We start from the raw sequence: 24,667 nt of genomic DNA on the forward strand, positions 1-24,667 counted from the left end.
AGGTAAGAAAAATCAATATACATAATCAATAAACACATGAAACATGATTAACAATAGAAAGACAAAAATCAATAAAATTTTTCCAGAAAAAAAAAAGAAAACACCTCTTACAATACTCTTCATTTTTCCAAGAAGACCTTTACAAAAAAGTATGTCTTTAAAAAAACATTTAAACTGTTGAATATTGTCACATGACCTTAGATATGCAGGAAGGCATTCTATGCAAATGGACCGGCAACTGAAAAAACTTGCATCTTTATCTCTACATAATGATACAATTTTGGGGAAGGTAAACAAAGTTAAGTAGATGTCTCAGGTCTTAATACTTGTCCAGGGTTATATAATGTAACCAGGTCTCCCTTCCAGGTGAGAGCTGGGGTCGACCCTGCTTAGCTTGGCTAGCTTTTCCCCGGTACGAGCTGCAACCACCGCCTTGCTGCACTGCTTGGCCTAGTTTAACTGCTGCCCAGCTGACCTGCGCCCAGGATCAGCTCACGACTGGGACACACAAAACTCCAGCAGTCTTATAGTTCTTGAAAACCACAGGTCTTTATTCTCTCAGCATCTTTTAATACAGCTTTAATCTTCAAGCAGTTTCTTCACCAAGAATGCAAGAGTCAGTTCAGTTTTTCCACATTCAGCTTATTAACAGAGTCCAATCTTAACTCAGAATATCACACCCAGCAAACCTTTGTCTTGCTCCCAATTGTAGCCTCCCCTCCTCAGCACTATCTTCTACCCTTAGATAGTTTATGGGTTAGCTTCTTCCACCAGTGGCTTCCCCACTGGATTATTTTATCCTCTCCAAGTATGCACAGCTTGGGCCACACTCCCGCCACAAAAGCCTTTACCTTTCCTGAGGAAGTTTGAGCAAACCCACCAACCTCCATGCACTCCTCCTTACCTTCTCCTTCCACCTCCTCTTTATTCCACTCCATCTCCTCCTCCCCAAGCTCCACCAGCTGTTCCCCATCTCCAGGATCAGCCTCATCTCCCAATCAGTCACTCCACCCTCCCCCTCCTGGGAGTTCAACTGACCCTGCACTGTCTTCTGGGAAGTGTAGTTCTTCTCCTGCATTACAGCTTTCCCTGGCAGTTTGATCCCTAGAGGGCGCCCTGTTCTCCTAGCTGGGCTGAATGAACGGGGATGATGCCGGCTGAAAGACCCACTATCCCCTTTCCCTCGCACCAGCCCTCCAGAGTGCTCACAATAATCATAAAGCATTATGAAAATATACTGGAACTGTCCCATATATACATTACAAGAAGCTTAAATTTAATTCTATAACTTAATGGAAGCCAATGTAGTTTGTCTGTTTTTTAATACCTGGAGACTTTGGAACTCCAGTAATGAGCTGCTGGTTGTTGGGATATTTTTTTCCAACAGATTCACATGGAAGATCTGAGTATTCTTTTGTAGGGCTGGCTACCTTAAATTCCATAGGTCCCATCTTCTCAATAATTTTGCAAAGGACCCTGCCACTTGCATAGTAGTGTGCTCTCCAATAAAATAGAAGCACCAAGGCTCTATCTCGAGTTGAGGAAAATCAAGAATGCCCAGAACAGGAAGAAGCAGCCATTAAGACAGGTTTACTGTACATATATGTAAGAAACATTTTGCTGCTCAGCAGTTACCTTTGTCTGCAAGACAGGACAGGCTCTCTGTTTTGTGTTTTGCTTTGCTCTCCTTAACAAAGGGCCTGGCGGATGTTCACCTCACAACACTTGGTGATTGTTTAAATGCTGACTGCAACAGGCAGATTTGGTCCTGGATATTTACTGGAAGGCCATATCCAGGCACCAGAATTGAAAATCCAGGGTTAAAGTCATATAAGAAGCCATAGGGGCTTTCCAGAGTCCTGGTTGATATTCAGCCCGGATGCGTATAAGACACTTTCTGCAGGCTCTGGCTGAATATTGGCTGGAACCCACATAAATTGCTCTCTGCTCCTCTGCATCCCCCTCCTTCCCACCCCACATGTATTTGAGTTCCGCAAAACTTCCACTAGAGGTTGTGGAAGACACTTTATACTGGACAAGCAAGAGCAAGTGGGCATTGCTTCTACCTATTGGATCTCATTGGACTACCAGGTAATTCCTAGTAGGCCCGGGGGTTAGCCTACAGGGTAGGTGGGTGCATGGGCCTCAGACAGCTTCAAATATCTGCAGAGCGGGATGGAGGGGGTTGAGATTGTAGAGGAGGAAGGAGGCAAAAGGACAGTAAAGTGCCTCAATCCAAAAGCTAACCGGGCACCGGCCAATATTCATCTAGTGCCCAGTTAGCTTTATGGCTAAAGTTAGGACTGCCTTTTTGCTAGTCACAGCACAGGCCACTTTTTAGCACAGCTTAGTAAAAAGGCCCCTAAATTTGGAGGTTTTATTTTATTTATTTTTACATTTATATCTTGGGCATTTGAGTTCAAACTTTAACTTAACAGAGATAAAACCTAGTTCCTGGTCATTCCCAATTCATTTGATTCTACTCCTTTCGATTCATTTACTATTAATCACATATCCTGTCCAATCTAATCCATGCTAAAGATTCTAGATGTAACTATTCATCAGCACCTTACATTTGAGCAACATGCAAACAAGGTCATCATCAAATCATTCTCAACCCTTTGGAAGCTTAAATGCATCAGGCCTTATTTCCCATCTGGTATCCGCAGACTCCTTGTTCAATCCTTAGTTCACTCCCAGTTGGATTCCTGTAATGCTGTTTATTCAGGTGGCAAAGAACAGGTCCTCAAAAGACTCCAAACTGCTCAAAATACAGCTGCCCAATTTATTTATAAAGTTTCATATTTTAAGAGTCTCCACTTTGCTAATTAGATTGCATTGGCTCCCTATTAAAGCTAGGGTTTTTTTTTAAAGATACGTATCTTTATCTTTATCTTTCAAATAATATATGGACCAGCTCCAGATTATATGCTTCATCTAACTGTACTACCTTCATGTAACATCTTCTTGGAGCCAGAGTTTCCCTTAGACTCTGCCCACCGAATTTTAAAAATGTCTGCTACAAATCAGTACTTTCCTCAGATCTCTCCTACATCAGAACAAAATGTTTGAAGTCTCTTCCTAAATCTATTAGATTCCATTCTAATTATATACAATTTTGAAAGAAGTTAAAAACTCATCTCTTTACAAATTGATTTCAAATTTCTTCACATTAGTCTGTGTCACTTTGCTTTGGACATTGCTTTATGACAAATTGAATTTATTTGAATGTACTATAATTTATCACAACTTTTGATATTATATTAAGGGGTCCTTTTACTAAGCCACAATAGGCTCTAAGCGCATGTTGTGCAAGCCAAAATGAAACTACTGCCAGGCCAGTGCACCCTCCTGGCAGTAATTTCAGATTTGGCACATGCCCATAATGCCTGGATGAATTATTCATTTATTTCCTCCTATGCGCGCCGGTTCTTGTGGTAATTGGCACTTGGCACACGCCAACCTGTCACCGCATGTGTAGCACATGAGCCTTTACCGCTAGAATGATGGATGGCATTAAGAACTCAGGCTGGTTTTGGGAATGCACTGGTTTCATTTTTACCGCAGGCCCTTTTCCCATTGAGGTGGCAGTAAGGACTCCAGCACTAACCTGGCAGTAACAGGGCAGCGCGTGGCACTGCCTGATTACCACTGGGTACACACCAGCACTAGAAAAATAAATATATTTTTGTAGCACCAGATATGATGGTTTGCTGGGGTGGGAAATATTACCAGGCTGCTGCAGTAGCCCAGCAGTACTTTCTTTTTAGCAAGCGGTATGCCTACGCTGGGCTAACCGCAGTTTTGTAAAAGGGGCCTTAAATTACTAACAGGATCATCAGCTAGTTGATGTACAAATACAATTCTCATAACTATCAAGAAGAAAAGGAATTCAGTGTTGGTATTATAGTCCACCTGAAGACTAATTGCTTTTTTTTAGAATTAGAATGAAGTAGTATAGAGAAAGTTCCAGAATTTAGGAAAAGAACTTGGGAATCTGCAAATGACCATTGCATTTTTTAGAGGTATTATTTCATCATTGTAAAGGAGAAGAAAGGCTATGGCATATATCAGACTATAATACGTAGCTTAAATTCTGGTGCCAAGCAGGTGCTAGATATATTGAGACTGAGGCAGAATGGTCTACATGTATCTGTAAATGGGAGGGGGCATTTAAATAAGAAAAGTGAGATGGCAAATGGATTCAGACTGCCATCCCAAACAAATAATATTTGGTGCAAGCCACAAACCATGTTTACCATGCAGAATGGCCTCCTGCCTGGATAAATCACTTTTTCCTGCCTATCTGCTGATATTCAGAAGCACTTAACTGGACAGTGCTGCTGAATATCAGCTCTCACTGTCCCTGCACTGTCTGGTTAGTGCTGGGTCTGTGGGTGGAACTGGTACTTAAACAGTTAGTGGTAATATGCAAATCTCTAACCAGTTAAGTATGCAGTTAAATTTAGGACAAAAAGGGGTGCTGTCTAGATGAGTATGAGATAGAACATGCTACTCTTCAGCTCCCACATGGCCTACAGTAAAAATGTGTGAGAATTGACATTTTTGCTACTATTTATTTTTTGTTGTTGACACAATCCAGCACGTTACAGCATGGCTACAAGCAAACTTCAATATATTGATACAGCAGTTACACAATCGGTGAAAGATCCAATACAGATCCCCTATCACTGCACAAGACCTTGAACGCTAAAGAACCTGTCAGCTTGAGCCTCTCCTCTACCTTGATGGAAGAGCTTCCTGACATAAAATCAATGTTGTAAGTCAACAATTCTGCTATCAAGGAACTTCAGACAGGAGTCGATACTCAGACAGAGCAACTACAACTTCTGTTTCAGAAATTTACTACCTTACAATCTTGCAGAACCATCCTTGAAGCAAAGATCGTCATCTTGGATAAATATGACAAAGTGACCGTACACCTACAAGCAGACTATAATTATTAAGCTAACCATAAAGCCCACCTCTTTGCTACTGCTTTTGACTCCTAACCATGACTCTCTTACTCAACACCCTCACTTATCACCCCTACCACTGCAATTTCCCCACCCCTAGCTGTCTGTTCGTCTGTCCAATTTAGATTGTAAGCTCTGTTGAGCAGGGTCTTTTCATGTTAATTTGTACAGCGCTGCGTAAGTCTAGTAGCGCTATAGAAATGTTTAATAGTAGTAGTAGTAGTAGTAGTAGCATAGTAGAAGAAACAATATTCAGATCCTTGGCTTACCGGAGGAGTGTGAGATTCGAGATCCTATAGGATTTTGTTGAAAATGCTTTTGTGACATATTACAACTGCAATTTGATCCTCCCCTGGAAATAGAAGAGCCTATTGGGTCCCATCAACCTGCATTAAACAGGCCAAATACCCAAGACCCATTGTACTGACACTCTTTCGAAATCCTTAGGCCCTCCATATCTTTACCACCATGAAGGTGAAAGCTTCACTGAAATAGCAAGGCCATAAGATTCTCATCGTTTCAGATTTTACAAAATCCACCACTTTAAAGTGCAAGCAGCTCTTAGCAATGCAGTCGGATTTCAAAAGGCTGCGAACCAAATACAGCCTTTTCTATACTGTCTGTAAGGGCATCACTGTCAACAATGTGTCCAAAAACTTTGATGACCCTAAGGATGTTCAGGAATAACTTCAACAACAAGGCTTCAGTTAGACTTCTCTCAATTATTTTATTTGAATAGAAATGAGCCACTAAGAGGGGTGATTGTCAACTTGTGTTACAGTTATAACATGTATTATTTGCCACTTAGCACATGTTAAAGGACACTAATTCAAATTATATTACTGTGTCACATGGTATTCTGAGTTGCCATGGGTTTCACAGTAATGAGATATACAACATGCAAATGCATGCAAAACATCTCAAGGTAAATATTCAGCCAAAGGCAGTGAGTGTTTTGCTGACCGCTGCTGGCATTATTCCCAAATATTCAATGATTGGCCATGTCTGGGCTTTGGCAATGACTATCCAGTTTATGTGGTGCCGGCTAACACATGGACTGTTAAGTTGATATTCAGAACTTAACTGGCCATGAGTTGCCTCATAAAGATAGGACTGTGTTTTATGCAGTCCCATATATGCTGTTACCCTGTCCGATTAAGTGCTGAATATCGGCCCTTAACTGACCAAGTGCTGACTCTGCCCCCGTTTTGTTTTGTTTTTTTTTCCTTTCTTTTTAATGCTGGATGTTTGCAGGTGGGGAAAGGAGCCCTGCCATTAACATGAGTTAAACTTTTTAATGCATACTAACCATTTAACGTGTAAATCACGTTGTTAGCATGTTAAATGTACAGCTCTAGCAATTAGCATTATTCATACGCCATGAAAGTGTCTATCAGGCTCATTTTCAAAAGAGATGGATGTCCACCTTTTGACATAAATCAGAACATGGACATCCATCTCCCATGGATGTCCAAATTGGTATAATTGAAACCCGATTTTGGACGTCTCCAACTGCAGTCCATCAAAAGGACATCCAAATCTCAAGGGGGCGTGCCAGGGGTGTGTTCAAGGTGGGACTTGGGCATTTCTAAGACATGGACATCTTTCAGCAATAATGGAAGAAAACAAAGATGTCCAAGACTAAAACTTAGACATTTTGATCTAGACCTGTTTTTATAAAATATAGCTGCAGTAGGAATTGAACCCACTTCCCTAGGATCAAAGTCTGCTGCACTAACCACTAGACTACTCCACACAGGAGGTGTCCCAAATGATTATATGACCACTAGAGGGACTTGAGGATTGCCTCCCCTTCCTCCCCCAAATCACAAAACATTTTTCCAAACAGCACTTTCAAAAGGAAAAGATAGACTTTTTTTTTTTTAGAAAATGACCTTTCCTGTTCTGATTTTGGACGTTTTACAAAAAACGTCCAAATACAGACTTATATGTCATATCCAAAAATGCCCCTTGTGCATTTGACTTGCCAAACGTCACAAGGAGCAGCAATGGAAATTAAACCAATGTTGCCAGGATCAAAGCCCGCTGCATTAACCATTAAACCACTCCTCCTCTGTTTTAGATGTCCTGCATTTGGACGTTTTTGTGTTCGAAAATGGCCGAAAATCAAAGATGTCCAAATCCAAGGGCATCCATATCTAAGGACATCCATGGTATTTTCAAAAACAAAGATGGACGTCCATCTTTTTTCGAAAATGACTCCCCGCCTCCGAATTTGGACATTTTACAAAGACGTCCAAATTCCAATTAGATGTTTCTTTCGAAAATGCCCCTCCATCTATGGTACTAAGTTAACGCAAATTAGTCACTTCCGCGGTGCAATAAAAACCTAATTTTTACTGCATCTTGATAATTACCCCCTAAGATTCATCTATGTCTCCTCCACAAACACAGTATTACAGACTCATATATGGTATTTGTAACCCTTGGCCTTGATATTTAATGTCATTTATCTAGGTAGCAGCATATCATACCCAGATATATGGCATTCACCAGGGCCACACTCAGAATTTAAGCTGCATTCTCCAGATTTTAAGCTGCATTATCCAGATAATATGGTTGAAAACCTTTACTGACTTCACTGGTACTGTCCAGATAGTGCTGTGGAGGAGTGAAAGTGGAGTATGAAGTTACTGAGGAATCACCAATATTTAGCACTGGGCTGAGATAAGTAGATGTGTAAAAACTACTCACTACCCCCTGCAACTATCTCCTCACACATGCAGAGGGTCACAAAGAATTCTGTGAGCTATGCTCTTAAGGCTTTGTTGAAAAATAGGCCATCTGACATTTAAACTTCAAGGTCAGTGTTACTTTAAAATGACATTTAAAGTTGTTTTAAAGTAGCATTTCAAGTTGTACTCAGATATTCAGTACAGATCCATATCTGGATACCGTTGCTGAATATCTAGACATGTCAAAAGCTTCAGCAAAATTTAGATTACTTCTCTCAGTGACCCTTTTACTAAGCTGCGTAGGCGTGTATGCACTCCCAACATGTGTCAGTTCGGAGTTACCGCCCAGCTACCGCGTGGCCCATGCAATAATTTCATTTTTGACATGTGTCCGCTATGCTCTGGGCAGAAACCGGGCGGTACTTGTCATTCTATGCACAGAGAGGATTATTGCACGTTTAATGCGTGAGACCTTACCACTAAGTCAATGGCTGGCGGAAAGATCTCAGACCCAAAATGGACACGTACCAATTTTGATTTTGCCGCATGTCCATTTTCAGCAAACATTTTAAAAAGGCATTTTTTGCAGGCGCACTGAAAAATGGATCTGTGTGCGCCCAAAACACGTGCCTACACTACCACAGGCCATTTTTCAGCGCATCTTAGTAAAAGGACCCCTCAGTCATTTCTTGTACACTGAATATATCATGAAAAAGGCTAAGTAGTCATGCTCGTGAGAAGGATATTCAGTGGCAGCAATTAGACAGCATAGTTCCTTCTAAGCAGAGCGGGAGTCCTCCGCTTTCAGTCCTGCCAGTGTGTGTGTGTGGGGGGTGTTGGTTCAGTATCACATTCTCAATGGTAAGGGACAAGCAAGGTCTGCAGGACTCCAGGGAAGCTGCCTGTCTCTAGTGATTGAAAACATAATATTGAAGCACCACCCTCCACTGGCAGCATTGCAATTGGAGGATTCCTGCTCAGCTTAGAGGGAACAGAGCCAGAATATTTCTGCTTACTGCCTTGACACTATCCGGACAGTATCACGGTGGTCTGTGGGTGGAGCCAAATGTTATTTGATTAGTTGCAATATTCAGACCACTAACCATTTAGCTATCCATATAACTTTAAGGTGCTAAATATCTGCATTTTATTTTTTCAACACAGCAGTTGATATTTTAAAACGTTCTAACTACTATGGGCTCAATATAAGGAGGCACAGTTTTTGAAAAAATGCATTGGTCTTTAAACTACATTCTTTTTTTTTCCTATCCTTGACCTCATTTCCACATGTTAAATTCTCTAGTCATTTAGTAGAGCTTCTAGTCGTCCTCAGAAGGCACGGAGTTTTCATCATACTAAACAGAAAGAATGACACTGAAATTCATTGCCGTTTCCATGGCCAAGGCAAGTGGACAGACCATTATATTACAAAGGCATATGCTATGATTTGTACCTGAAGGTTTAATAAAACAGCCCCGATCCTCATGGCTTCACTTAATTCAAGACTATACATCAATTGTGGAAAACGAGGGGGACTCTGGTTGTTTGGTGGGAGCACTTCCATGTAAACAGTGGTGATGGAACTCCTGTAATGAGAAAAAAAAATCTATCAGACTTGCTCAATTAGCACCACACAACAAGGAAGAGAAACAGTATATTGTATGGCCAATAAAATTATTGAAAATATGTTACATTTACATTTTATTATATCCTTATCTGTGCTCTATGGGGGTCTTTTACAAAGCTGTACTAGCTTTTTTAGCTCACAGTAAAAATCAGCTGGCATTACATGCAAAGATGCCCATTATATTCCTATGGGCATCTCAGCGTTTACTGCCAGCTGATTTTTACCGCAAGCTAAAAATGCTAGTGTGACTTTCTAAAAGGTCCCCTATATCTTTTTTTCCTCTTTGTGAATGTATAACTTTCCTATTATTAATAATAACATAGTTGATGACGGCAGATAAAGACCTGTATGGTCCATCCAATCTGCCCATAAACTCATTGTATGTGGTACTTTAAATGTATACCTGACCTTGATTTGTCCTTGCCATTTTCAGGGCACAGACCATAGAAGTCTGCCCAGCACTAGATTTGCTTCTCAACTACTGGTGTTGCCACCCAATCTCCGCTAAGCTTCTGTGGATCCATTCCTTCTGAATAGGATTCCTTTGTATTTATCCCACGCATTTTTGAATTCGGTTACGTTTTTCATCTCCACCACCTCCAGCGGTAGGGTATTCCAAGTATCCACCACCCTCTCCGCGAAAAAATACTTCCTGACATCGTTCCTGAGTCTGCCCCTTTCAACCCCAATTTGTGTCCTCTAGTTCTACCCCATTCACATCTCCAAAAAAGGTTTGTTTGCAGATTAATACCTTTCAAATATTTGAACGTCTGTATTATATCAGCCCTGATTCTCCTTTCCTCCAGGGTACACATGTTCAGGTCAGTAAGTCTCTCCTCTTATGTCTTGTAATGCAAACCCCATACCATTTCTATAGCTTTTCATTGTACCACTTCAAGTCTTTTTACATCCTTAGCAAGATACGGCCTTCAAAACTGAACACAATACTCCAGGTGGGGCCTCACCAACGACTTGTACAGGGCATCAACACCTCCTTTCTTCTGCCGGTCACACCTCTCTCTACAGCCTGCCTTGTCACACTGTTTCAATGCCTTCAGATCCTCGGACACCATCACCTCAAGGTCTCTCTCCTGAGTCAAGCTTACTAATCTCTCCCCTCCTATCCGGTATCTCTCTTTTGGGTTTCTGCACTCCAAGTGCATCACTATATACTTCTTCACATTAAATTTGAATTGCCAGATCCTTGACCATTCTTCCTACATTTGGAGATTCCCTTCTCATTGTTTCTACTCCCTCCAGAAAGGCAAACTTTTCCTTCCAACCCTTCAGCAATATCTCTCATAAATAAACAGAATCAGCCCCAGCACTGACCCCTGAAGAACTTCACTGTTCAGCTTCCTTTCCTCCAAGCCAATTCCATTTACTATCACCCTCTGTCACCTGTCGGTCAACCAGTTTCCTATCCAGTTCACCATTTTTGGTCCTAAGTAGTGCATGTCCTCCATCCAGTTCTTTGATCACCCAGTCAAAGAAGTCAATCAGATTTGTTTGGCAGAATTTTCCTTTGGTAAAGCCATATTGCCTCAGATCCTGTAAGTCATTGGCTTCTAGAAAGCTAACTATCTTTCTTTCAGCAGCGACTCCATTATTTTGCCTACCTCTGAGGTTTACCAGTCTGTAGTTTCCCACTTTTTCCCTGTCTCCACTTTTGTGAAGAAGGACCTCATCTGCTCATCTCCAATCCTGTGGATCATCTCCCATCTGTAATGATTTATTAAATAAATCTTTTTAAGAGGTCCCACCAGGACTTCTCTGAGCTCCCCCAATATCCTGGGCTGTATCACATTCAACCCCATAGCTTTGTCCACCTTCAGATTCTCAAGCTGTTTATAAATGCTTTCTTTCCTAAATGGCACAATATCCACTCCATTCACAGATATTCCCTCAGCAGCCAACCATGGTCCTTCTCCAGTATTTTGTTCCGTGAACACCAAAGAGAAGTAATTGTTTAGCACATTCGCTTTATCCTCATCACTCTCCACATAGCCACTCATATTATCTTTCAGTCTTGCAATTCCATTCTTAACTTTTCTCCTTTTTCCAATATATCTGAAAAAGGTCTTGTCACCTCTCTTTACATCTTTAGCCATTTTTTCTTCTGCTTGTGCTTTCAATTGCCATATTTTCTTCTTCATTTCTTTAAGTTTAATCAGATAATCTTTTCCGTGATCCTCTCGTTGCATTCTTCTGTATTTCTTGTATGAAGTCACTTTTGCTCTTATTTTTCAGCTACTTGTTTATTTTTATTTATAGCATTTATACCCCGCTCTTTCCCGCTCGATAGCAGATTCAGTGCGGCTTACAAGGTATGGTACAAAGTATCACAGAGATAATACAAAGTATGGTACAAAGTATCGCGGAGATAACCCAGTTATAGAGAATAGGACAATAGGAAGAGATGTGGGGGAGAGGATAGGAGTATGGGTAGTGTTAGTGGTGTGGATCAGGTTCGAGAATTAAGTTGGGTTTGCTTGTTTGAAGAGGTAAGTTTTCAGCAGCTTTCAAAAGGGTAGATGTTCATTGGTTGTTCGGATGTGTCGAGGTATTGCGTTCCAGAGTTTGCTGCCTATTACGAAGAAGTTGGATGCGTAGTAGGTTTTGTATTTGAGGCCTTTGCAATTGGGAAGATGGAGATTGAGATATGTTCCAGAAGATTTGGACCCATTCCTGGCTGGTAGATCAATCAAATCGGTCATGTAGCTTGTAGATTTGCCATGGAGGATCTTGTGGATCATTGTGTGGGCTTTGAAGTTTATGTGTTCCTTGATAGGAGAACCATATAGACTTCCTGTTTATCTTGTTTTTGTTGACTTTCCTTGTGTAAAGATCAGTTGCCATATTTATAGCAGCCTTTATCTTGGACCACTGATTTTCCACTTCACCCACACCTTCCCATGCCAACAGCTTCTTCTTCAGATATTTCCCCATTTTACCAACATCAGTACATCTAAAATCCAATACTTTGAGTTTTGTGCATCCGCACTCTGCCTTTGCCCTTATATGAAATCATATTGTGTGATGATTACTATTACATAGTTGAGTATCCACCCGGATATTGGAAACACTTCCTCCATTTGTGAGAACTAGATTCAGCGTTGACTCTTCCCTCTTGGGTTCTGTCACCATTTGTCTGAGCAAGGCACTTTGACAGGCATCCACAATCTCCCTGATTCTTTCTGATTCTGCCAATGGGACATTTCACTTCACATCTGGCAAGTTGAAATCTCACAACAAAAGCACCTCACCTTTTTTTTGTCTTCTTTTTTCTGTCCTAATTTTATGCTGTTGCTCAGCCAGTTAGCAGACTGAAAATCACTAACCAGCTATGTTTCCATTCCACCCTAACTTTACCACCAGACCGTCTATAAATTAGTCTGTTTTGGTATGGGTAGTCAGAGGCGATATTTAGCAGCAGTATCTGAAATTACCCAGATAGCCCTGAACAAGCAATTTATCACTTTGCCCATATCATTATTATTATTAGAAGCGTGATTTTGCACAGCCTGCCAGATGTTCTTGGCTGGGTTTGGTGCTCTAAATATCATGTTCTTCCCACAGATATTAGGAGGTATCAGTGCAGAATGTGGACAGTTTCAAATAGTGCAGCCTCCTGAATATTGGCTGGAAAGATTGTGTTTATGAAAAGTAAGAAATTCAGCTTCCTGACATAACACTAGTGGTAACAAATTCCATGATGTTGGAGCTATGTAAGAAAACCAATGCATTTGGGCAAACTGCCTCAACAAACACCTAGATGATGGTAGAACTAAAAGCAACTGTCACCTGGAACACAATTCACCACCAGAAGCATAGGCTTGAATAGAGAATTGTAACTGAACATGAACCAAGTTAGGTAAAATCTTAAAAAACAATACACAAAAACTCAATATTTATGATTACATGTTACACATCCAACAAGGCTCTCTGCTGGGCTGTGACAGAGACTCGGTCATTGGTGTTTGGCTAACTTTCAACTGCAGACTATGGTGGCCTGTTAGTGGCCAACCTAGCTACCAAGGACTATAGGTGTTAAAATGGAGGGAATGTTTTCATCAACTAACTCAGGTGTGCTCACATATATAGAGAATATTAATAATGGTGTGTCCCTTGATATCCAGGTATGTGTTAATATTCAGTAATGAACAGTTATGCTTGGAGTTTGTGAAGGAGGAATTGTGTGAAAGAAATCTGGATTGTCCTGCTTCCCCCTTTATGAGTTAATTATAGCTGGATGCATTGTACATTTTATTGGAACTGATTATTCAAAACAGTCTTCAAAATGTAAAATAAACCATACATTTCTATGTGGCATTTCTTGTTTCTTGCTGCACCATATTGATTTAATTGCTAGAATGAACCAGTTAAAAATCATATATTATTCGTATGACATAAATTACCTTCTTTGTGCCAGAGGAGCATTGTCAGATGCTTTGACAGTCAACGCATAAGACTGCCCTACTGATAATGTGACACCTGGAGCAATGGTGATAAGCCCTGTTCTGTTATTGATGAGAAAGTTCCCCTGAGCCCCAGCCAGAATTTCGTAAGTGATCTGTCCATTTAGTCCTTCGTCTGCATCGACAGCAGTGAGCTGGAATTGAAAAGCAAAACAAAATCCTCTTGAGACTTAACCTTTTACCATATTGAAGCTTTGTTCATGAACAAAACTTGTATGCATATTTGATATGCTGTATGACCTATTAGTATAAGATTTGAAATGTGTGTATAGATTGCATATTTCCATTTTTTGTATTGTCTTGATATGCATACCTGTACATTTTAAAGCCTAAGAAACGTAAGAATTCAACAAAAAATCATATCAGTTATAGCGATAATGTGACATACAACTGAACACGATGTCCTTGTATTATACATAACAAATATCAGACAAGAAATTTCAAGCTTCTATGATTTCTTATTTTATTTTCTCTAAGAGCTTAAAGGGGTTCTTTTACTAAGGTGCAATAACAGATTTAGCACGCAATCATTAGCATATGGTAAATGCCACATAGCCCATTGTATTCCCACGGGCTGCATGGCAGTTAAAGTACATTAATTTGTTAGCACGCCTGAGTAAAAAGACACCAAAGGAGAAATGCAGATCTAAGTAGCATGTATGTAAGTATTGAATAAGTGGCTCATTTGCAGCTGGAATTTCTAATGTGCGCTATGGTGTTAATGCATGCTAACATCGTTATGGCACATTATTATACCATAGGTCCCATTTTGTGCCATGTGACCTAGTTACAAAGAATCAAGTTGATATTCAAAGCCATTTATCTTGATATCTGAAAGTACTGACTGCTGATTATCCTTAAAGACTGACTCAGCACTATCTGAATAGTGACGGGGCATTTCATGGCAGGAATTGGGGTAGAGATTGATTGTTATCCAGTTAGCTGCAATATTCAGTCTGCTAACTGGATAACTATCCAGAACAGTCAGGACAGGAAAAAAAGCAGTCATTATTTTATCCGGGTAGCAATCTGGATAGCAGCCTGAATATTACTATTATCTGTATAATGTCAATGGCCACTATGGGGTGAATTCTGCATATGGCTAATTTTATGTGTGGCCATTTGCAACAACTGAAACGTGGTGCAAATGTATGTGCCTAAATGAGGCATGTATCCCCCTTATTTTATAACTGCATGTAAATGTTAGGAAAGTCCATGTGCTACCCATGACCCTCCCATTTCCACGCCCTCTTTTTGAGCTTGCACATAACATTTAGGTGTGGATCCCGTGTTTAAATGTAGATGCATATATTTCAACCAAATCTAATTAGTGTCAATATTTGCTTGTTAAAAAGCCAACTATTGAAACTAATTAGCCCATTAATTGATTAAACTGCATGCACAAATCCGGTGCATGCCCATATTTGCACATACAATTTTTAGTGACTTTTATATCCAGACTTATTTCAGCGGTGGCCCATTATGTAAATGAAACTCTATCTTCCCCAGATGAATATCAACACTATTATATATTAATAATAAGTACATAAGTACATAAGTAATGCCATACTGGGAAAAGACCAAGGGTCCATCGAGCCCAGCATCCTGTCCACGACAGCGGCCAATCCAGGCCAAGGGCACCTGGCAAGCTTCCCAAACGTACAAACATTCTATACATGTTATTCCTGGAATTGTGGATTTTTCCCAAGTCCATTTAGTAGCGGTTTATGGACTTGTCCTTTAGGAAACCGTCCAACCCCTTTTTAAACTCTGTCAAGCTAACCGTCTTCACCACTTTCTCCGGCAACGAATTCCAGAGTTTAATTATATGTTGGGTGAAGAAACATTTTCTCTGATTTGTTTTAAATTTACTACACTGTAGTTTCATCGCATGCCCCCTAGTCCTAGTATTTTTGGAAAGCGTGAACAGACGCTTCACATCCACCTGTTCCACTCCACTCATTATTTTATATGCCTCTATCATGTCTCCCCTCAACCGTCTCTTCTCCAAGCTGAATAGCCCTAGCCTCCTTAATCTTTCTTCATACAGAAGTCGTCCCATCCCCGCTATCATTTTAGTCGCCCTTCTCTGCACCTTTTCCAATTCTACTATATCTTTCTTGAGATGCGGCAACCAGAATGGAACACAATACTCAAGGTGCGGTCACACCATGGAGCGATACAACGGCATTATAACATCCTCACACCTGTTTTCCATACCTTTCCTAATAATACCCAACATTCTATTCGCTTTCCTAGCCGCAGCAGCACACTGAGCAGAAGGTTTCAGTGTATTATCGACGACGACACCCAGATCCCTTTCTTGGTCCGTAACTCCTAACGTAGAACCTTGCATGACGTAGCTATAATTCGGGTTCTTTTTTTCCCACATGCATCACCTTGCACTTGCTCACATTAAACGTCATCTGCCATTTAGACGTCCAGTCTCCCAGTCTCGTAAGGTCTGTAATTTTTCACAATCCTGTCACGATTTAACAACTTTGAATAACTTTGTGTCATCAGCAAATTTAATTACCTCGCTAGTTACTCCCATCTCTAAATCATTTATAGATATATTAAAAAGCAGCGGTCCTAGCACAGACCCCTGAGGAACCCCACTAACTACCCTTCTCCATTGTGAATACTGCCCATTTAACCCCACTCTCTGTTTCCTATCCTTCAACCAGTTTTTAATCCACAATAGGACATTTCCTCCTATCGCATGACCCTCCAATTTCCTCTGTAGCCTTTCATGAGGTACCTTGTCAAACACCTTTTGGAAATCCAGATATACAATATCAACTGGTTCCCCTTTGTCCACATGTTTGTTTACTCCTTCAAAGAATTGAAGTAAATTGGTCAGGCAAGATTTCCCCACACAAAAGCCATGCTAACTCGGTCTCAGTAATCCATGTCCTCGGATGTGCTCTGTAATTTTGTTTTTAATAATAGCCTCTACCATTTTCCCCGGCACTGATATCAGACTTACCGGTCTATAATTTCCTGGATCTCCTCTGGAGCCTTTTTTAAAAATCGGCGTTACATTGGCCACCCTCCAATCTTCCGGTACCACGCTCGATTTTAAGGATAAGTTGCATATCACTAGCAGTAGCTCCGCAAGCTCATTTTTCAGTTCTATCAGTACTCTAGGATGAATACCATCCGGTCCAGGAGATTTGCTACTCTTCAGTTTGCTGAACTGCCCCATTACGTCCTCCAGGTTTACCGTGAAGTCAGTAAGTTTTTCCGACTCCTCCGCTTGAAATATCATTTCCGACACCGGTATCCCACCCAAATCTTCCTCGTTGAAGACCGAAGCAAAGAATTCATTCAGTCTCTCCGCTACGTCTTTGTCTTCCTTGATCGCCCCTTTTACCCCTCAGTCATCCAGCGGCCCAACAGATTCTTTTGCCAGCTTCCTGCTTTTAATATACCAAAAAAAAATTTTACTATGTTTTTTTGCCTCTAATGCTATCTTTTTTTCGTAATCCCTCTTGGCCTTCTTTATCTGCGCCTTGCATTTGCATTGACACTCCTTATGCTGCTTCTTATTATTTTCAGACGGTTCCTTCTTCCATTTTCTGAAGGCGTTTCTTTTAGCCCTAATAGCTTCCTTCACCTCACTTTTCAACAAGGCCGGCTGTCTTTTGGACTTCCGTCTTTATTTTCTAATTCACATAATATGTATGGCCTGGGCCTCCAGGATGGTATTTTTGAACAGCGTCCACGCCTGTTGTACAGTTTTTACTCTCTCAGTTGCCCCCCTAAGTTTTTTTTTTAACCGTTCTTCTCATTTTATCATAGTCTCCTTTTTTAAAGTTAAACGCTAACGTATTTGACTTTCTGTGTACAGTTACTTCAAGGTCAATATCAAAACTGATCATATTATGATCACTGTTATCAAGCGGCCCCAGTACTATAACGTCCCTCACCAGATCATGCACTCCACTAAGGACCAAGTCTAGAATTTTTCCTTCTCTCGTCGGCTCCTATACCAGCTGCTCCATAAAGCTGTCCTTGATTTCATCAAGGAATTGTACCTCTGTAGCGTGTCCCGATGTTACATTTACCCAGTCTATATTTGGATAATTGAAGTCACCCATTATTATCACATTGCCCATTTTGTTCGCGTCTCTGATTTCTTTTATCATTTCTGCATCTACCTGCTTGTCCTGGCGAGGCGGATGGTAGTACACTCCTATCATCGTTTTTTTTCCCTTTTATACATGGAATTTCAACCCACAATGATTCAAAGGTGTGACTTGTGTCCTGCTGAATTTGTAATCTATCTGAGTCAAGGCTCTCGTTAATATACAATGCTACCCCTCCACCAGTCCGGTCCACCCTATCACTACGATATACTTTGTACCCCGGTATGACAGTGTAATGATAGAGGCCCTTTTCCCAAACTGTGTTCAGTAGCTAGTGAGGTTTTTTTCTGCATGGTAGACATTATTTTGAACCATGAAATCTATCTCGTGCATATTCATTTTGGATATCCTGAAAATCTGACTGGCTGGAGTTCCCCCAAGACAGGTTTTGGAATCACTGTCTTTCTCCCTTAGTAACCTTTATTAACATCCCACCAATATGAATATTCAGGTACCAGTCCAGCGGTGAGATGGGGGCTATCCAGTTTTTTTGCACTGAGCACTACTATTACTACTATAAATCACTTCTATAGTGCTACCAGTCATACGCAGCGCTTTACAATTGAACATGAAGAAAGACAGTCCCTGCTCAAAAGAGCTTACAATCTAAATCAGGACAAACAGACAGGATCAATAAGGATAAGGGAAGGACAGACAGAAGGACACAAGGATAAGATAAAAGTGACAAGTCAGGAGTCAAAAGCAGCATCAAACAGGTAGGCCTTTAGCCCAGATTTGAAGGCAGCCAGGGATGGAGTTAGACGTAATGGCTCAGGAAGCCTATTCCAGGCATAAGGTGCGGTGAGATAGAAGGAGCGGAGTCTGGAGTTAGTGATGGAGGAGAAGGGTGCAACTAGGAGAGATTTGCCTAGTGAACGGAGTTCTAGGGAAGGAGTGTAGGGAGAGATGAGGGTGGAGAGGTAGTGAGGGGCTGCAGAGTGAATGCACTTATAGGTCAATAAGAGGAGCTTGAATTGTATACGGAAACGGATAGGGAGCCAGTGAAGCGATTTCAGGAGAGAGCTGATATGGGCATAATGACTTTGGTGAAATATTAGTCGTGCTGCAGAGCACCACATGTATGATAATATGCCAGCTGATAAAAGGTAAAATATGAACACTCAGTGAAAAGAGCTGCTTGAACTCAGAAAATGAGTTAGATCCCTGAAGGCTACAATAGCAGACTTGGAAGGAATGAAGCAGAATGAAAGTTATATAGAAGAGACTTTAGGGACATAGTAGAGATATCCCATGTCCAGTTTGGCTGCCATGGAGGAGAAACGGAAGACAAAAGGAAAGTGTCAACTTGATGTGGTAGGAGGTGATTCTGTAGCCAGGACCTGCCCTTCAAGAGATGAAATGTCAACTCACACTGAGGATAAGCCTCCAATGGCATGTGCCTAGCTGGGACAACTTAGATCAGCTGAGTTAGTTGGTGATGTAATTATTCAGCATGTAGATAGCTAATTGGCTAGTGGATAAAAGGATTTATTGGTAACTTGCCTGACTAGTACAAAGATGGTAGACCTCATATGTCACTTTGATAAGATTTTAAGCAGAGCTGGGGAAGAACCTGATGGTTACCAATGACATATGAAAATGCGGGAGGGAGGTTTTGGAAGACATATTTAAGCTTTTAGGTAGAAAATTGAAATCCAGAACCTTCAGAATAGTTTTAACAAAAATGATGCCCACTCTATGCACAGGACCCAAGAGACAGGCAGAGCATCTGAAATGCTAATGTGTGAAAGATACAATAGAGCAGGAAGTAGGGATTTAGATGTGTTAGGGACTAGGCAATATTCTGGGGATAGGGAGCCTATTCCATAAAGATAAGCTTCACTGGGGAAAGCTGACAGTCACTCGAGTAGACAGTTTCACGGGGACAGAGATCTAACCCGTCTCCATGGAAATCTAACCATCTCTGCCCATCCCTACCACTAGTAATTTCCTACATCCCCACCCTGGCCCACTCAGCCCTGCCCTCCCATCACACCACATCACACCTCACTGGACAGTCACCTTGACCCTCCCAAGAAAGCCAGATTCTATAATCAGTGAAATACATAAATGCATTTCTTCCATTCTCTGCTAAGTAAAAAAAAACAAACAAAAAAAACAGCACCACGGGCCTTTAAAAATGGAACACAGTTCTTTAATGAATGAGCCTTGACAAAAAGACCTGACACGGGCCGTGTTTCGGTGACTAGCACCTGCGTCAGGGGTCACAGTGATGACGTGGAAAACTTGGGGAATAACTCGAATATGGATACAGAAAGTGAAAGTGCCTTGGTGCTTTGTAGCTTTTACTACATGAGACGTGGGGTAAGGAATAATATATTGTAGAGGAATATATTCGAGTTATTCCCCAAGTTTTCCACGTCATCACTGTGACCCCTGACGCAGGTGCTAGTCACCGAAACACGGCCCGTGTCGGGTCTTTTTGTCAAGGCTCATTCATTAAAGAACTGTGTTCCATTTTTAAAGGCCCGTGGTGCTGTTTTTTTTGTTTGGACTTTAGTTTGTACTTCGTTCCCTCTCTTTTGTTATATCCAAGTATAAAAAAACAACCATCCATGAGCAGCATGCCCCCCTTTCCTGTCCTTTCCCTCCTATCTATGAGTAACATGTCTCCCTCTACTCTCCATTCCCTTCTATCCCATGTGCGCTATTTCCCCTTTCCCCTTCCTCCTCCATGTACATCCCCCTTACTAAAATTGTTTCCAACCCCTCCCTCCTCCTTTTTTACAGCCCCCTCACTCCCTCCCACCCATGCCCCCTTGCATGACTCCATCCATCTAACCTCCCTACCCTCCCAGCCCTAGGTGTCCTCCATAAATGTACCACAGTACACGGTGGTCTAGCATTTTAATAAAACTTGTGGCGTGCAGAAGCTAGATTCTATGAGAAAGGAGCCTGCAGTGATTGTCTTCAAGCACAAGTACTAGCCAGCTTATAGTTATGGGAATATTACAATAAAATTAAGTTTATTTATTAGAAAATAATTTGATAAATGTATTACTCTTAATTGTAATTTTTCAGAGCATATAGTCCTCACATTCAGTAACATCAATGGGCTTTTAATTCTGGATTGCACATCAGGCTAGTATAAAGGGCATAGGACTTGATATACTGCCTTTCTGTGTTTTTTTTTTTGCTGCTAAATGTACTGTAGTTGTAGTGAATTTTCTTTGGTACCATGCAAATAGTCCTGCTAAAATTTCCCTATGAATACTCCAGCACTTTCTGATAGTACCTGGACAATGTGAAGGCAGATTCAAAGGGAAAGGGAGTGACACTTGATACCACCTTTCTGTGTTTTTTTGCAACTTACATTCAAAGCAGTTTACATAGTATATACAGGTAATTATTTGTGCCTGGGACAATGGAGGGTTAAGTGACTTGCCCAGAGTCACAAGAAGCTGCAGTGGGAATCAAATTCAGTTCCCCAGGATCAAAGTCCACTGCACTAACCACTAGGCTACTCCTCTACTATGTCCATAGTGTAGACCAGTGTCTGGACTCCTTTTCCCTATTTTAGTAAGAATCTATATCATGCTTGTTTTTCTGCCCCACTGCATGGAGCAGCTTGTGCTGTGTATATCAGATTACATGTTTGTATGTTTGTTAACTTCTGCATATGGACCAGGTCTCTGTACTTCTGCAGTCCTTTGTGATAAGCCTTTGTGAACACCTGTGCTCTGCTCTCAGTGCCTTTTGAGCTTTGCAGTTACTGCTTTCCTCAGGGCATGATGGGAGGAGCAGAATTCCCCTCCCTCCAATTGCTTTCTGATACACATTAAGAGATATGGTAGCAATACCTAGGTCATAGATCCAATGTGTAGAGGCAATGAACTCTCCGTGTAGAGGCAATGAACTCTCCATGTTGAGGCAGTAAACTGCTGTCTGTTTTTTCCTTTCAGGGTAATAATTCATATTAAATTCTTACCTGTGTGGCTGCTGTGACTGTTGATTTCAGCATCCAAATTACTATGCACTGAGAGTAATTCCTCTCGGGCAGAGGGGCTAATCACAGATATACATTCACTCTGTACATACAGAAACTCTAATCCATTTCAATATAACTATAAGTGAATGGGATTAAAAACTGGAGTTTATTCTTGGTAACTACCAGCCCAGGTTTAAGACTTTGAATAGACTCAGTACATAAAATTGAGTTGGGAACATACTCAATATATAACACAGAGTTGAGTTCAGAAGAATTAAAAAAAAATCATTTATTTATTACTATATTATGAGAGGATTCTTCATGTGACAGCCTAAAAGTGACAGAGAACCAGAGTTGTGTCAGCAGTTTCAGATTAGCTTCAGTGAGAGCTAATTGTTACAGAAATCAGTCAATATGTGGAAGATTACTTGCTGATTAGTTGTGATAACTGTGTGAGAACTGCTAGAATTGAAATGTGATCAATATAAATAAGTGTGTGATCAGAAACTGACAGGAAAGTCTTAGACTGCAGAAGATGAACAATGTTAACAGCTAAGTGTGCTATATATGGAAATACTGTGAGCAGCCCACCATTTTAATTGGCAACACACATTGTATCAATCCTAGCACAACCAAGCTACATCAGTGCTCAGAGTTTGTAAGAAAAAAAATGGTTTATTTTTGTCAATGTGATTGTAGATGATGGCACAACTCAGCTCAAAGGCAGTGAGCTGACTGAATAGCAAATTCAGGCTAACATGGAAGATATCTGTCATGCCGCTCACCTGTTTTCTGTGGCCTCTAGCAGCATTCTATGCCAGGAGAGTCTGATTTATTTACTGAAAACTCTGAACTTCCTCTATAGCCCTGCAAGAGGGCATTGACTGATGTCATCACTTCCTGTCTAGTAGTAAATAAAGAAGTTCTTGACTATCATCCAGTGCCCTTGGAACGGGTTACTACTACTACTACTTAACATTTCTAGAGTGCTACTAGGGTTACGCAGCGCTGTACAAATTAACAAAGAAGGACGGTCCCTGCTCAAAGGAGCTTACAATCTAAAGAACGAAATGTCAAGTTGGGGCAGTCTGGATTTCCTGAGTAGAGGTGTAGTGGTTAGGTGCCGAAGGTGACATTGAAGAGGTGGGCTTTAAGCAGTGATTTGAAGATGGGCAGGGAGGGGGCCTGGCGTATGGGCTTGGGGAGTTTGTTCCACGCATGGGGTGAGGCGAGGCAGAAAGGGCAGAGCCTGGAGTTGGCGGTGGTGGAGAAGGGTACTGAAAGGAGGGATTTGTCTTGAGAGCGGAGGTTACAGGTAAGAACGTAAGGGGAGATGAGGGTTGAGAGGTAAGGAGGGGCTGCAGATCAAATGCATTTGTAGGTTAGTAGCAGAAGCTTGAACTGAATGTGGTACCTGATCGGAAGCCAATGAAGTGACTTGAGGAGAGGGGTGATATGAGTGTATCGGTTCAGGCGGAAGATAAGACGTGCAGCAGAGTTCTGAATGGACTGAAGAGGGGGTAGGTGGCTAAGTGGGAGACCAGTGAGGAGTAGGTTACAGTAGTCAAGGCGAGAGGTAATGAGAGAGTGGATGAGAGTTCGGGTGGTGTGCTCAGAGAGGAAAGGGCAAATTTTGCTAATGTTATAGAGGAAGAAGCGACAGGTCTTGGCTATCTGCTGGATATGTGCAGAGAAGGAGAGGGAGGAGTCGAAGATGACACAGAGGTCGCGGGCAGATGAGACGGGGATGATGAGGGTGTTATCAACCGAGATAGAGAGTGGAGGTAGAGGAGAAGTGGGTTTGGGTGGGAAGACAAGAAGTTCGGTCTTGGCCATGTTCAATTTCAGGTGGCGGTTGGACATCCAGGCAGCAATGTCGGATAAGCAGGCCGACACTTTGGCCTGGGTTTCCGCAGTGATGTCTGGTGTGGAGAGATAAAGCTGGGTGTCGTCAGCATAAAGATGATAGTGGAAGCCATGAGACAAGATCAGGGAGCCCAGGGAAAAGGTGTAGATTGAGAAAAGAAGGGGTCCAAGGATAGAACCCTGAGGGACACCAACAGAGAGCGGGATAGGGGTGGAGGAAGAACCATGAGAGTGTACTCTGAAGGATCGATGGGAGAGATAAGAGGAGAACCAGGAGAGGACAGAGCCCTGGAACCCAAAAGAGGACAGTGTGTCGAGAAGTAAGTTGTGATTGACAGTGTCAAAAGCGGCGGATAGGTCGAGGAGAATGAGGATGGAGTAATGACCTTTGGATTTGGCGAGGAGCAGGTCATTGCAGACTTTGGATAATGCCGTTTCTGTCGAGTGTAATGGGCGAAAGCCAGATTGAAGCGGATCGAGGATGGCATGAGAGGCGAGAAAATCAAGGCAATGACTGTGAACGGCGCGTTCAAGTATTTTGGAGAGGAAGGGTAGGAGGGAAATGGGGCGGTAGTTGGAGGGACAGGTAGGGTCGAGTGAAGGTTTTTTGAGGAGAGGTGTGACTACAGCATGCTTGAAGGTGTCAGGGACAGTTGCAGTGGAGAGAGAGAGAGGTTGAAGATATGACAGATGGAAGGGTGATAGTAGGAGAGATGGTGTTAAGTAAGTTGGTGGGGATGGGGTCTGAGGAACAGGTGGTGCATTTTGAGGAGGTGAGAAGATGGGCGATTTCCTCTTTGGTGATATCAGGAAAAGAGGAGAAGGAGGCCTGGGTTGGTTGGTTGAGGGAGTGGGTGATAGGATGAAGAGGAGGAGAAGGTTTAGTGGTGAATTCGAGGTTGATCTTCTGGACCTTGTCCCGGA

At 41.7% G+C, this 24,667-nt stretch overlaps 1 protein-coding gene across 1 annotated transcript in view; it reads right to left on the minus strand.

Annotated features, from left to right (window-relative positions):
- Nucleotides 1–24,667, minus strand: part of PCDH15 (protocadherin related 15) — a 1,022,916-nt gene that overhangs the window by 500,321 nt on the left and 497,928 nt on the right. Inside the window, 2 exon segments of the mRNA XM_030204966.1 lie at nt 9,126–9,258; nt 13,718–13,911. Of these exon segments, the coding sequence (XP_030060826.1) occupies nt 9,126–9,258; nt 13,718–13,911 (327 nt within the window).

Source organism: Microcaecilia unicolor, chromosome 5 (genome assembly GCF_901765095.1).
Source record: "Microcaecilia unicolor chromosome 5, aMicUni1.1, whole genome shotgun sequence".
Classification (NCBI taxonomy): domain Eukaryota; kingdom Metazoa; phylum Chordata; class Amphibia; order Gymnophiona; family Siphonopidae; genus Microcaecilia; species Microcaecilia unicolor.